Here is a 14,878-nt window from a genome sequence, read left to right on the forward strand (position 1 = left end):
TAGCTTTCGATTATACTTGTAGATGGCGTTAAGTGTTTTGACACAGATTTACGGCTCGGAATTGACACTTAATGCCAATCTACAAATAATCGGTGGCAACAAGGCATTTTTTTGTGGCGCCATCTATGTGTGGTGGAGTGTAAGCGCGTTCGTAGGCGGTCGCATTTTAATGTATGGGATGGTATGATCTTGTTATATTTAATTTATGCTACAGCTAACACAGGCTACAGGTGTACTACAGGTAATTCAACTGAGTTTTAGAAGGGGCATCAAGAATTTCACAATGGTTACGCAACACCATCAGTTGGTTTGTATTTGCGGTAAGCTAAAATGTATACTAGTTTTAATGTTTGTATTGTTATGTTTTATCACGAATAAAGATTTGTATTTTTTTTTTTACTATAAATGGGCTCTTGGTCACAGACTATAGCCACAGTATAATAAAGAGTACTACCAGCTCTGCCGTGTCACGCCTATCTCATGTAACTCGAAAAACATAGTTTTGAGTAAAATCAGTTTAAAGTTTTTTTTGGTAATTCGATCTGCATTCAATACTGGTGTGGAAATATAAAGAAAAAACTACACAGTTACATTGTAGTAAGTGTAGTGCTGATGTAGATGCACAAAAAAAACATATTTTTTGGATATATTTAAAATTATAGGCTATATAGTAGTTAGGCACGACAGGCTCCCCATACAAAGTCTGTTTTGCGACGTCTTGTAACTCAAGTTACAGTAGTTGGGCACGACACGTTAACTAAAATATTTTTCTCAGTTGGCTTAGATACAAGTTTATTGTTGTAGTAATGTTGTAATTCAATCAATTAATAATTATACATCGTGTTTTTTTCGTTTCCCGTTAAATTCAACACATAGTTAGGCCCATTAACAGAAAACACGCAGTATATAAAAAATAAATTATTTTTCGTTTTCATACATAATAAATTAAATAATTCGTGTTAATTGTCTGACGGCACATGTCAAAACAAATAACATTAGAAAGTGGTAAATGTTGAACCATCCGTGTTCAGTAATTTAATTATTTTTTGTGAATAAGAGTTAACACAGCAGTTTCTTAAAAAAATGTATTTGACCTAATAAACAAACCTTCCCTTAAAGTTGTCGGAATTCAATAAAAGCACGTTGTATATAGTATTTGAATGTTTGATCAGATAACTATATAGGTATGTAATCTAGATCACATCTAGATCTAGCCTTAATATGATGTTAAATTTATATTTATTACGTTCTTATAAATTACGGCATAAACTTAACAAAGGATTGTACTACTGACCTAAATTGTAGATAAACAATGCACCTTTTTTGTTAGCAGGTTGACCCAAATCTTTTGTTATCTATCTGTACTATTGTTTAGCGAAATATGGGTCAGTGACCTCCTTATTACTACTGGCCTAGTAACCCACATTCAACAATACAATGGGATGGATAGATAATAAAGAAAGGAGCAATGACTCGTAAGCTGTTGCATTTTTTGTTCTGTTCCAGTTTTTTTTTGCATGTTCTCTTGCTTAGCTAAGAATACACAATGTAGGTTAGTTCTTTACAATTTAGGTCAAGTAATCCTTTGTTTAGTGCATGCCGTAAAATTTAGGTGCAGGTAAGGAACGTAATTGCGCTTGTATGCCGGCCGTGAAAAGATACCATTCTGTCGGTTCTCGGTACAACGAGCCGTTTATTATAAAATAAAGATTAGTATAGAAATGACTCTTAACACCCGACACACCATTCTGTTGGCTTCTAAATACAAGGACAATATATGTTAAATATGGCTATGACTTGAGTTATTGCCTGAGCTATAGATGCAGTGTTCTCAGTACAGTTTTCTATGTCTGTCTATAAAGGCAAAGTCTTCTATGACTGCCTCACATAGGGGTATTTCACTAAAAAACCTGGCCATTACTCGATACAAATAAGAAAAAATAAAAATAAATTAAAATAGCATATTTGGATTGACACAATGGAACTACTTATAAAAATGTATATAAATAATTTTGGCCAGCTTTTTTAGTCAAATACCCCTATGTGTGCCTATAATATAAGACTAAGTCTGTCGTGCCTAAGTACTGTAACTGAGTTCCAAATTGCTCGATGCGTAAAAGGCGTGTCGTGGCTATCTACTGTAACTGTTAGTTACGGGAGATAGCCACAGCTCACTAGGGCAAAAACGGAGTTACACGAGTTTAGTGACAAGCTCGTATGAGGAATTGGTAAGAGATTTATGATTTTTTTTTCACTTGGTAGGTAAAGACTTTCATAAAAACACGAATTAAACTTGTTACGCGTATATCATGTAACTCAAGTTACATGACATAGGTATGACACGGCAGGTATTTAAATTAATTATTTGAATATGTCTCACAAAAGTTTAACGTGTATAGAAGGTGTTGAAGTCATTTCAAGACAGTCTTCTCCAAGACCACGGGGACAACGCCGTCCCTGAAATGTTCGAGGTCAGTTTAATATGTAGTCATACGCGATTAAGTCCCGATTTTAAAAATTAATAATGTTCAGTAGTTCCGAATGTTCCGCTACGTTTAGAATAATCATATTACCGTAGCAAATGTTTGTTTATTGAACTAGCAATGAATGCGGTGAAATTAATGTGTTTTAGCCTCAATTTGGTAGCTTTTGAACGTAAATTATTTTAATTTATGACTAGAATTAATTTTATCCCTACCTGCATTAATTTGTAAGAGAATAATTACATGTGAGATTATTCAATTTTGTATGACATATTTATTTACTGAAAATTATATTTTAGCTGTTACACGAGAAATGGTCCCTAACGTCGTAGCTTGCGTGGACGACGGTCGCGCGACGGCGATGCGACGCGACGCGGCGCGACGAAATCAAACCTTCGATCTCTATGGAAGTGTCTTACGCCGTGGCTTGCGTGGGCGACGGTCGCGCGATGGTCGCGCGACGGCGATGCGACGCATACGAAATCAAACCTTATCGATATGGAAGTATGAGACGCGACGGCGACATCGCGCGACGGTCGCGCTACCGTCGCCCACGCAAGACACGGCGTTAGGTACGCGACGTCGATGAACTATCGATGATAGGCGATGCGATGCGACGCGATCGCGACTTTCGCGCGACCGTCGCCCGTAAGCCACGCCGTTATATAGATAAGACAAGATACACAAGATAGCCGGCGGCATACCTACTACTACTATTTATTGGCACAGCGACCCAAAATTAGTCTTGCCCTCCGTCACTAGTATATACGCCAATTATCTCGATCCTTACGGTGCTGTTACAACGGGCAACACAATTGCCAGCAATTCACACCCCATTGCTACGTTTGTTCAATACGCACCAACTAACTATGGAGCAAACGCGGCAATGGTATGTGAGTTGCTGGCAATAGGCTACTAGACTCATCGAATTTTGCACAAGAATTGGTTGTTTTCTGTAGTATTTGACATAAGAAACCAATGTTTATAGATTTTGGGTATTAAAAGTATATGATGACTACGTCCACGTATACGTAGTACCTACGTACCGACGTATTTTCGATTAAAATTAAAATGTCTGTAATATATTTTTTAACTTTGGCCACCGAAAACGCTGTCAGTCATGCAGTGACGTCATAGAACCTAACTTAACTTTATGTCAAGTCAATCACTGACATAATGAACTTTATGCCTCATACTTAAATGTCAGAAATATTTGTGTTTAATACGATTTACGTCATGCACAGATAATCTATAGATTAACATGGCTAATCTTGCTTTCGCCTGCAGGGTTAGCACATGATTGCCGTGAGAGTATGTCGCCGCGAGATAGACTACCCGTTCTTATGTCATTAATACAGTTAGAAGAAGACGTGTCATTTATCTCGCGGCGACATACTCCCGCGGCTATCATGTGCTAGGCCTACTGATTAAGCGAAAGCATACTTTAAAAATGTTTTTTGCGGTTTTTAAGTCGTAATAAAATATGGAAATATATTTTTTCGTTTAATTGGACAGTACCTAATTAATACTATAAGATGAACTTTAAAAAAGGGTCAAGTGGCCTATTGTGTTTTCCGTGTAAAAGCGGTTTGCCCTTGAATCGTCGACAGACACTTGTTCGAATATTATTTCAAAGACAACGTTTCAAATAATTTCATTTCATCGACAGTTCATATCGTAGAATAATTGATACAAGTAAAATCAAACCGCTTTTATTTCGTAGATAAGTTATTACGAGTATACTATACATCGTGGTATTTCGTTTCGTGTTTTTTCATTTCATTTTGTTTTACATTAAATACAATCCATTACGCATAATATGATTTAAGTTATGATTTTTTCTAATATTTGTAAACTGTTTGTTTGGTCACAGTTCTAACCTAACCTAAACCTACTTTAAAAAGGTTCGTTGTTGTGTAGGGTCGCAGTTCTAACCTAACCTAAACCTACTCTGTAAGCAGTTTGTTTCTGTGTGATCACAGTTCTAACCTAACCTAAACCTACTCTTTAAACTTTTTGTTTTTGTGTGTGGTCACAGTTCTAACCTAACCTAAACCTAATTTAAAAGCCGTTAGTTGTAGTGTAGGTCGCAGTTCTAACCTAACCTAAACCTACTCGGTAAGCCGTTTGTTTCTGTGTGATCACAGTACTAACCTAACCTAAACCTACTCTGTAAGCTGGTCGTTTTTGTGTGTGGTCACAGTTCTAACCTAACCAAACCTACTTTAAAAGCCGTTCATCGTTTTGTAGCATCGCAGTTCTAACCTAACCTAAACCTACTCTAATATAGGATTTTTTCTACTCCCGTGTTGTTATTCGTCATTTACCGTGTCGTGCATAGATCGTTAAAACCCTACATAAAAGATGCCCGCCCCCGCCCGGCGCCCCGCGCACCCACGCATACGATATAGCTCTTAAAGCATTGTTAGGTTGCCTTTAAGGGATATAGCGGGCCGCGGGGCGCCGGCCGGGGGCGGCCGGCGGCGCGGGGGAGTGCGAGCGACAGGGTGAGTGCAGAAACATTGCAGAGGACAAGTCAAAATACTTATAGGAAACAGTGCGAATTTCACGAAAGTTATTATAGAAAACTATTCAAAAGTAAGTGCATGGTCGTAGAAAAAGTATTGTATGCAACGGTGTTTAACTGCGTAAAAAAATACTCGTGGCGTCTTAATAACAATTTTCGGCTTCGCCTCAAATTGTTACCCACGCCACTCGTCTTTTTTGACCTCCTTTAAACGCCTGTTGCATAAAATACTATAAGCCAATGGTCATAGTTTAATTATGGACGTATGTGATCTGCCACGATAAAATAGACAATTTGAAGTTTCCTAGAATAGAAACATCTATAAAATGTGTAGTACGACAAATGAGAAAGTTTTGTAATAATACGTCGAATAAATGAATTGCGATGTTTTGTAGTTCTGCTATTTGAAGTATTTTGAAACGAATCAGCGATGAAGAAATATTAGTTGAATAGTATTTTATAAAACCTAAGAAAATTTTAAATAAATAGTAGTTTAAACAAAATTACTCGAAACAATTTTACTCGAACTAAACTTTCGATGATTTGTTGTCGATGAAATGATATTCGATGAAAAGTTTGTCGGCGAAACAAGGGTACACCTGTAAAAGCACCTTTAGCGACGTCCCTCCAGTTGTTTACTTGGAAATTGTGCAGTTCTCCTTCAACGGCATCGCCCCAACGGTACCTGGGTCGTCCAATTGGCCTCCGTCCTGCTGAAAAACCTAGGCTGTGTCATTACAGGGTGGCCCAAAAATACGTTGACAAACGTTTGTATAATTATTTTTCTGTCCTTATACGAATGATTTACCAACAAATTAAAATGTGAAACCTTAATAATTTTTGACCAAATAAATCGAATCGCCTTCAAAATGCCCTCCTTTGGCTTTGAAGTACAAACGCAAATGTAAGAAAAAAAAATAACGATATGCCGCTGCACCTCTAGTATGACTTTCGTCTAACTTATAGCACGTTTAGCTTTTTAAATATCCTAATTTTTGTAATCAATAAACGGGCTAGGATTTTAAGATTGATTACAAACTATAATTTATAGTTTTAAGTGAGGTGAATTTACGTAGGTAGGCTGAAACGTATCGAACGTATGAATTTGAAAAAATCGCCGTTTTACAATTGGTCTACATAGCAAATCTTGCGAAATGTACATGAATGCTGTTGAAATATTCATGGTGAATGTAGAAATATACAATAAATATAGGCTCAAAAAATATTTTCGGTAAATTCGATATTTAGGTTTATTTCAACATTTTACTATTCTTTGTCAACGTAATTTTGGGCCACCCTGTACTACCTATTTATAATTTGCACAACAAAGAATTATCACTATTATTATTCCTTATGAATCATTACGAACCAATAAAAACCAACTTCTGTTCTTCATCTGAACTCAAAATGTAGGTATGCATGTATATAAGTATACCAAATTTTTGAAATTTAAACGCGGTTTAAGCGTGAACAGAAGTGAAATAAAACATTTTTTTTTGGATTTTTAACATATTTTACTTTTTCGTCTGTCAGATATTACATCTAGGACTTAGGCACTGGTCCTACCGCGAGCTAGTAAGCTATGAGCTATCGGCTATAAAAAGTAATTTTGTTTAAACTACTATTTATTTAAAATTTTCTTAGGTTTTATAAAATACTATTCAACTAATATTTCTTCATCGCTGATTCGTTTCAAAATACTTCGAAGATAAGCACTCGCGTGTAAATAAAAGATACACGGCGATGATGTTTATAGTTACTCGCCCAGCGGTGAACTATCAATATCGCCGTGTCTTATTTATTTGCACGGGAGTGCTTATCCTTTGTTCGTTTTTATAGCCGATAGCTCATAGCTTACTAGCTCACGGTGGGACCAGTGCTTTATGGGAGCCAAATGATAGAATAAAGCACACACGTATATTTGACACTAATTTATTTAAATGATGGAGGTAAGTACGTCATAACTACCCTTATTCACTAATCACTAACACTTATTCTATAAACTTAGGCACTAAACTTCCTAAAGAAGGGGCAAAGAAGTCTGGTTGCCTGGCAAGGGGTTCCGCTTTCATTTCGTCTTCTGTGCAGTGAGTTAGAACCAGCAATGTTTTGAAACCTGTATTCTTGCCTAGGCCCACGTCCTGTTCAATCCTGTAATATAATAATATAGTTAAGTTATATTATCATAACAATTTATTATGGTCAATCGGGTGAGATAAATGTGTCTTTTGAAGATATTTTCTAAGCTGAAACTGTTCTGATGCTGATGGAGCTGTGCTGATGGTTACTGTTGTAGTTTGGTTTGGGTGTAATGGGTGTTAAAGGTAGCAGAAAAGTAAGTAAGTAAATAAACTCTTTATTGTACGGTCACGGACTTACTGTTTATCCACTTCTACCTCATTTTATACTGGACATTTGATAGTTAAGCATACTTAAGCTATGACGGCCAGTATAAAATGAGCTAGAAGTGGATCAACAATTGAAGTCCGTGACTTTACCACCAACATAAAATACGAGTATACAAGACATCAAATATAAGATAAAGAAGAAGGGAGAAGTACAAAGGCGAACGTATCCCTGATAGGGATCTCTTCCAGTTAACCTGAGTAATGAAAATAAGTAGGATGCTTATGTTCACTATTATAATAAAGATTGACCGCTACGTAATCTGCGTGAAAGAAGAAATTTGTAAAGCGCCTGATAAAAAAATAAAGGCAATAATTTTATTTACCAATTTGCAACATCATTTAACAGGCGCTGGTTTCTTAATTTAGGGGTAATTTTTGTACTCTTAAGACATTATTTTTGTACTTTTCCAAGACAAAGTAGCACACAGACACACACTTTCACATTATTTGTGAGAAAGTAGCACACAGTTCACATTCAGTTTCACATTTATAATGATGGTAAGGGAAATCTTTAATCTAATGATGATCTCATATTTTTTGAAAGTTAGTTTGCCGAGTATAATGAATATAATAAAACTACCGTGAGACACTGACATATTAAACATGTAAAATCGGGTAACTCACGTAAAATTGTCGAAGATCGCTCGACATGTTTCGATCCGTAACGAGGAGCATTTTCATTGAGCACGCGCGATGCTGATGGTATCCCGACGCAGACTGCGAAACATGTCGAGCGATCTTCAACAATTTTACGTGAGTTACCCGATTTTACATGTTTAATATTGTAATGATTATGTTTAAATTATTTGCTCGCAGAGGCAACACCCAGTAGACATTAAGTACTCACATGTCTCCTATAAACAACACCCTGCTAGGGTCAGTGACCCACGCCCTTCTCATCGCAAACACTCCGAAGTCTTTCGACGGCTTTCCCAATCCGATGGGTTCCCTTTTCACTAATTCTGATACTAAATCGGTTGCGAATGACGCACCTAAAATATAAAATATAAATTAAAGCCAGCTTTCCGGGTCTTTTGTGATGCAAAGGTTGTCTATCGCAATTCAGCGTGGGAACGCATCGAGTGTGATGGGCACCTTTGCATCTGAGAGGGCCCGGAACGAGTTTTGTCTCGATGAGATTGTGGTCAACAAGATCAAAAGCACGCGATAGGTCAAAGAAAACAGCAGCTACACGCTTCTTATTTTCTAGATTGTCTATTACAGTATGTAACAAAAGTCGGATGGCACCGGTCGTAGATTTACCAGGGGTTTGGTAGGCGTGCTGCTGTTCACATAGTGAGTTATTCATGGTTAGAAATTTATTTAATCGATTGCACAATCCCATCTCAAACATTTTGGACACCGCTGGGACAATCGATATGGGCCTGTAACATTTTAGTTCTTTCTTAGAACCCTTTCCTTTATAAACCGGTGTTACTTTAATTATCTTTAACGTAAATGGATAATTTCCGTTACACGCGGACTGATTAAATAAAAAGCACAACGCATGCAGAAGACTTGCTGGGAGACAACGTAATATATGGGACTACATTCAGCTTTGCATGAAATTGACGACCGGTCTGGCCTAGTCGGTAGTGACACTGTCTGCTACGCCGCGGTCCCGGATTCGAATCCCGGTGCCGCATTTATTTGTATTATGAGCACAAATATTTATGGATATATAAATAGTCATGGATGTTTTCTATAATATATAAGTATATAATATATATCGTTGTCTGAGTACCCACAAGCCTTCCTGAGCTTACCGTGGGACCGCTTACTCTATAGCTAGTACAATACAATACAATACAAATCCACTTTATTGCACAACCTCAGAAATGTACATAGCAACACACACATTACAATAAATTTTATTACAGAGGTAAACAACAGGCGGCCTTATCGCTAAAGAGCGATAGTACCTAAGTATGAAGTCGGTGCCAAGAATGAAATTTACTTTAATATTACATACCTATTGACATTTGTCCTCTAAACGGCACGTATCTATCAGTAGGTCCGTTCATAAAGAGCACCTCAGGCCTCTTCAGATACGTCGCTGCTTTATACATCTTGGGCAGGTTCACTTTGTAGTCACTGTCAAAAGCTACTGCCCCGATGTCGGCATCGTCGATAAGATAGTCGGCGAAGTCGGCGAAGCTATCGTAAGTGACATCTGGCTGATAAGGTTTGGTTAGTTCAGAGTTGAGGTTAAGGTCAAATGTTAGGCTTATTATTTAAGGCCAGGTATAAACCGTATTTTTTTTTTGTTTTTCGTTAAATTTGACACGTCGTTATCAGGAACCACTCGTTATATCGCTTTTTGTGAAATTATCAGGAAGCCTCTCCCTTCCAGTAAGTGAACAATAAGAAATGAAGTATAATCGGAAATTTAAATTAAATAATTGTTGCCTATAGCAGAATGTAGCACTTTAAATTAATAGAAAAAGGTAATAAATAGCACGCGATATGTATTTAATGTCAAAACTAAAATATTTTGCAAATCAAATTAACTTAAAATAAGATTTTTTTTTCCAGCAATAATTAGCTTTAAACTTTAAATTTTGTAATTTAAATTTAATTTTAAAAATAGAAAATACTCTCAAATAAATTCAATAATTAATTTAAAAAGTAGATGTTGTAACTATCAAATTTAATAGTCAGCCATTTCCTTAATTTACTTTAAATTTTGTAATTTAAATTTAAACAGTAGTACCTATCAAATTAAAATATTACTTACTCCATATTTAGTCTTGAATCCGTTTATTTCAAGCATCTTTTTCGTTTCTGGACATGTTAGACAAAATACGTGTTTGTCAAAATTAACTGATTTCAGATATTCCACCATTGCTACTGAAGGAGTCGTCAGATTTTCCTGTAAAATGTGGCTGTCATGAATAACTCATCATAAGGTAAATTACAAATAACTGGCTTGCGTCCAATAACTAGGTACAGTGGTCCCTATACTAAAAATGAATTCTCTTTACTTAAACGTAGAGTAGTGTGTTTAAGTTAAGAACCTGGCAAGCCTTTTTTACCGTCCACCGCTGGGCTTGGAGAACAAAATAACGACTTCATGTGGTCGCGACCCTCACCCATAAGGAACGGAGGAAGAAGAACTCGGAGTTTCAATTGTTTGACATGTACGGTCAACCAATTGGAACCCTAGGCCACTATAGAACTAAGTCATAGTGACGTTATAAATCAGATTGTAAGAAATCTTTTACTGCTTGTCATTTTGACATGGTTGTAGAGTGGCCTAGGTCCCAATTGGTTGACTGTACGGTACGCCGCACACCCCGCCCCACTGCACCCACGCTACAAAGATGTACTTAAGCATCACATGTGACATTTAATGGGAGACTTCGGCACAAGATCGGTCGAAGTGGAGGCATACAGTGAGAAAAAAAGTGCAAGCCGTCGGTAATCAGAGGTGAGTGGAACTTGACGCCAAGCGCGACAAGATTAAGGCCCGACCACCTGGGGTCATAAAGTATAATTATTAATTATTTATATCGGAGGGGAGCTGACATGAAGTGAGTGTGTTTGTACATTCTCTGCGAAAACATGCTACGTCAGCCACCTGAGAGTTCATGACCGTCGTGTCGCTCTCAATAGCCATTCCAAACCCAGCCGCTGAGGCCGAAACCGGTGTGATACTATACAGCACGACCACGGATGATTTTATTAATTCTGTTGCGGTACAAATTCACGAAAAAGAATGTAATTTTTTGTACTTACGTTTAAAAAAAATGTACTCTTATGGTTTTGGAGTTTTGACATAGGGGCCGTGGTCGTGCTAGGTAGGTACTCCCTGGCACGACCACACTATATTTATGTTAAATTTGATGGTCAAATGAATGCTAAACAAGTGTTTTGAAATTGCACTATGTAAATTACTTCAAAAACTTAGTGTGGTCGTGCCAGGGAGTACCTACCTAACACGACCACGGCCCCTATATCGAAACTCCGAAACCATAAGGGTAATTTTTTTTTAAACGTAAGTACAAAAAAGTACATTTTTTTTCGTGAATTTGTACCGCAACAGAATTAATAAAATCATCCGTGTTCGTGCTGTATAGTATCACACCGAAACCGGCCGGGACAGGATGATGGTGAGTCTGTGAGTGAATGATACTTACAAAACCGTCTGGAATGCCAGCGTTATCAAACATTTTTGTATAGTTCTCTTTTGACCTCATACTGTTGTTAGATACAAAATTTACTGTTTTTCCATTTTCTTTCATTAATCTGATGAAGTCGCCAACCCCAGGTAATGCTTCTGTTAGCCATAATACGCCTGTAAAACAAAGTCAGCCTTATTACCTAGCTGATATATTATGTACAATCACAGTACTAGATTTAGATGGAAGAGACAAGTTTATCTATTTGTATAGCGGCCGAGCGTGTCAAATTTTGTACTGAAGTTGTTACTTGCCTGTGATTTTAAATATGTCTCAGGCCCTTGAGTGTTCATAATTTTTGTGTTGTTGCAATTAAATATCACGTAACGAGACATTTTTTATGTTTTTGTTACAAAATTGACGCCCGGAAGCTGCAAGTTGCGATTAAAGACGGACAACTCAGTGGATTTTACTGAGTTCATTTGACACGCTAAGAGATACGTTTGCTCGAACAGTCTATGGTATGGACAGCGTATGCAATCATATTTAAGTAAATCAATACAAAAGAAACCCTTACCAAATTAATAGCACAACAACACTGGGCGGAAACTAGCACACTAACCTTACCTATGAACCTTACGTGTCTACTGTTTATTTACGAAAGTACTATGCTAGTACCATACGGTCCTCTTGCACAACGTCCAAACGTTAATAATGAGCAGTTTAGATTAGCTTTTAAAAGTAAACATTCATAACAAATCACAAGAAGAAGAAGATTTATCAGAGTTTCACAACGATACTTAACTTTCATAATAATATCTCCACATTGTATACACTGTGTTATTATGTTCATGTTTTGGTTAATGAATAATGATTCATGTTAAAGTCATGTATCAAGCACTCAGCAGTCTGGTGTATTTACAAACATAACTTTATAGTAATTCATTCCATTTTACCGCGTGCCCAAAACTAGTCCATTGAAAATCTTATCAACAAACACACTAAGGCCATTTCGAATGTGAACGCTCACATAAACAAACTCAGTCTAAAATACTTTGGCAACTCACCGTCACAATCCGAAAACACATGATCAAACGACTCCAAAAACTGCTTAAAACCATCAGAATTCACTTCAAAAAGGTTCACAGGGGCCATTATTAACACTGTTATGTAATTATTATTTAATAACACTGTATTATTATGTCAAAATAGTGTATTTGCGGCTAGAGCGTGCGTTTATAACCTCTATAGCGTACGGAGTGCGATGCTAAAGCAGCTGACGTGAATATAACCGAGGTTAGACTTCGCGTCTCCACTGTCTGACGTCATAACATGTGGCGGCCGGCGATAGGATGACACAGTCATATTACTGAATCCACGTATGGCGCGATTGGATAGGTCAAATCACTATTGTATGGACAAAACATGTCAAAAGTGGCGTTACTTCAAATAAAAACATCACTGACATTGAGTCCTACAACCCATATGGGTACATTATACGAACGTCTGTCTCCATTCGATGTATGCGTTTATCGCTGGAGAAAAGAACCTTATAATTATGTAATCTTGACACATTAGTTTTGTTGTAAGATAAGATAGGATGTACCTAATCACATACAATAAAACGTATTGTTATCTATATCTGTTTGCAAATGTTTATCACTGTGATTAACATGAATTAATCTGAATTATATGAAATTCAAATGTCACGTATACGCTACAGTTGTCACAACAAATTCTTACGTTTACTTCTATCGAGGTATTCTAGTGCAATGGAAACTCGCAAACGGATGTTCAAAACGAGTTGTATCGATTGGCGTCTGTTGCTATGACGACGGCCTTGCGTCATCCGATCCACAGAGTATGTAATACAACGAAAGTACAGTCAAAAACACAGTTCTGAATACAGACAATATGTCAAAAATATATATACACACCTTAATGTATACAGTCAATAAAGTTCTGTATACATTTTGGCACTTATTCATAGCTGTGTTTGTGTTGTTCTGAAATACTACAGGGTAATTCATTACAAGATTTAGCAAAGCAAAGCAGCTTCTGGAGAAATGCACAGTAGGCTAGTTTCCTATAAAACAAAATATTTTATGCAGTGCACGAAATAAAGCGCCACATAATTAAAAGAAAAATATGGACAGCAGTTATGTTTAAACATAATTTCTATTTAATAAGTCAAACAGAAAGATATAAAGTAAATTTATTGACCGTGACGCGTCACTCATATTTCATATTTCATATTTTCCATATAAGCAAATCGTTTTGACAGTTTTTAAAAAGAAGCTGATTTGACTAATAGGAAACTACCCTATTTAGTAATGCCAGCCATCTATTCTTGCCAGACGTATTCTTATTTTTGAACGCATCTGTAAGTTATTTTGCAGTACAACATGTCATCTCACTCTGGCACGTCAGGTTACCATATATATTTGTCTCGCTTGGGGAAAATATCGGGCATGCGCAGAAAACAGTTTGAATTTAGAACGAAGATTTGAAATGTGAATAGAAGCAAAATCTGTCAGATATGACTTTAAAATTTGTCGCTTGAGGAAAATTAAGGAAAATTTATTAATTGTTAAATGAAAATAATAGCTCTTGGCGGGTGGTAAGCCCAGAACTTGTTTGAACCTGTGAGAATACAACAGTTTTTAGTGCGAACCAATATAACTGAAATCTACACGCAGGGGTGAGTGTAGGGCTTTTATATTTAAGTACATATTTTTCCTTTCCACAAAAATGCCGAAATTGAAAAACTGGTAGCCGAGCCAAATATAATAGGTGAAACTAAAGCACATCGATTCCGTTGGCTAGGTCACCTTGAGAGAATGGGAGAAGATCGGGCAGTCAAAAGGGCCTACTTGGGGAGACCGATTGGATGCCGTCCTGCTGGACACCCAAAATATCGTTGGACGGATAGAGTGGAGGTAGACCTCCGTGAGCTCGGCGTCGGCGAAAGCTGGCGCGATACCGCTCAAGACCGAGCAAAATGGCGTGCTCTTGTGTTGGAGGCCAAAACTCATTTTGGGTTATCGCACCAGCCAAGTAAGTATTTTTCGTTTTTACATTTTCCAATTTTTATCACACCAAGGAACGGCTGAAATTTTTGAGACTTACATTATGTGTGTCTTTCAACTTTATTGGGTTAGGAAGAAGAGCACATTCACTTAACGCAAATAAAACTTTCGACTAAATTCTTTATTTATATGAACATATTTACATAATTATATAAGAAACTAAGACTAAGCTTAAAAGCTAGCTAATGTCTAAAATAGGCCCTTGAGGCATTGTACCAATGATACTGGCGACATTTCCTCGCTGTATCGC

The 14,878-nt window shown here is 37.0% G+C and overlaps 1 protein-coding gene across 1 annotated transcript; it reads right to left on the reverse strand.

The window, feature by feature from the left end:
• Positions 1 to 6,926: 6,926 nt before the first annotated feature.
• Positions 6,927 to 12,887, reverse strand: LOC125229520 (phosphoglycolate phosphatase 1A, chloroplastic-like). The gene is made up of 6 exons (XM_048134381.1): positions 12,607 to 12,887; positions 11,558 to 11,715; positions 10,156 to 10,290; positions 9,391 to 9,595; positions 8,266 to 8,410; positions 6,927 to 7,161 (listed from the first exon to the last, which is right to left on the reverse strand). Exons 1-6 carry the CDS (start codon positions 12,692 to 12,694, stop codon positions 7,002 to 7,004), a joined length of 891 nt encoding a protein of 296 aa, XP_047990338.1. The 5' UTR covers positions 12,695 to 12,887; the 3' UTR covers positions 6,927 to 7,001.
• Between the last annotated feature and the right edge of the window lie 1,991 nt (positions 12,888 to 14,878).

The sequence above is a fragment of the Leguminivora glycinivorella genome, chromosome 9 (genome assembly GCF_023078275.1).
Source record: "Leguminivora glycinivorella isolate SPB_JAAS2020 chromosome 9, LegGlyc_1.1, whole genome shotgun sequence".
In the NCBI taxonomy this organism is placed as follows: Eukaryota; Metazoa; Arthropoda; class Insecta; order Lepidoptera; family Tortricidae; genus Leguminivora; species Leguminivora glycinivorella.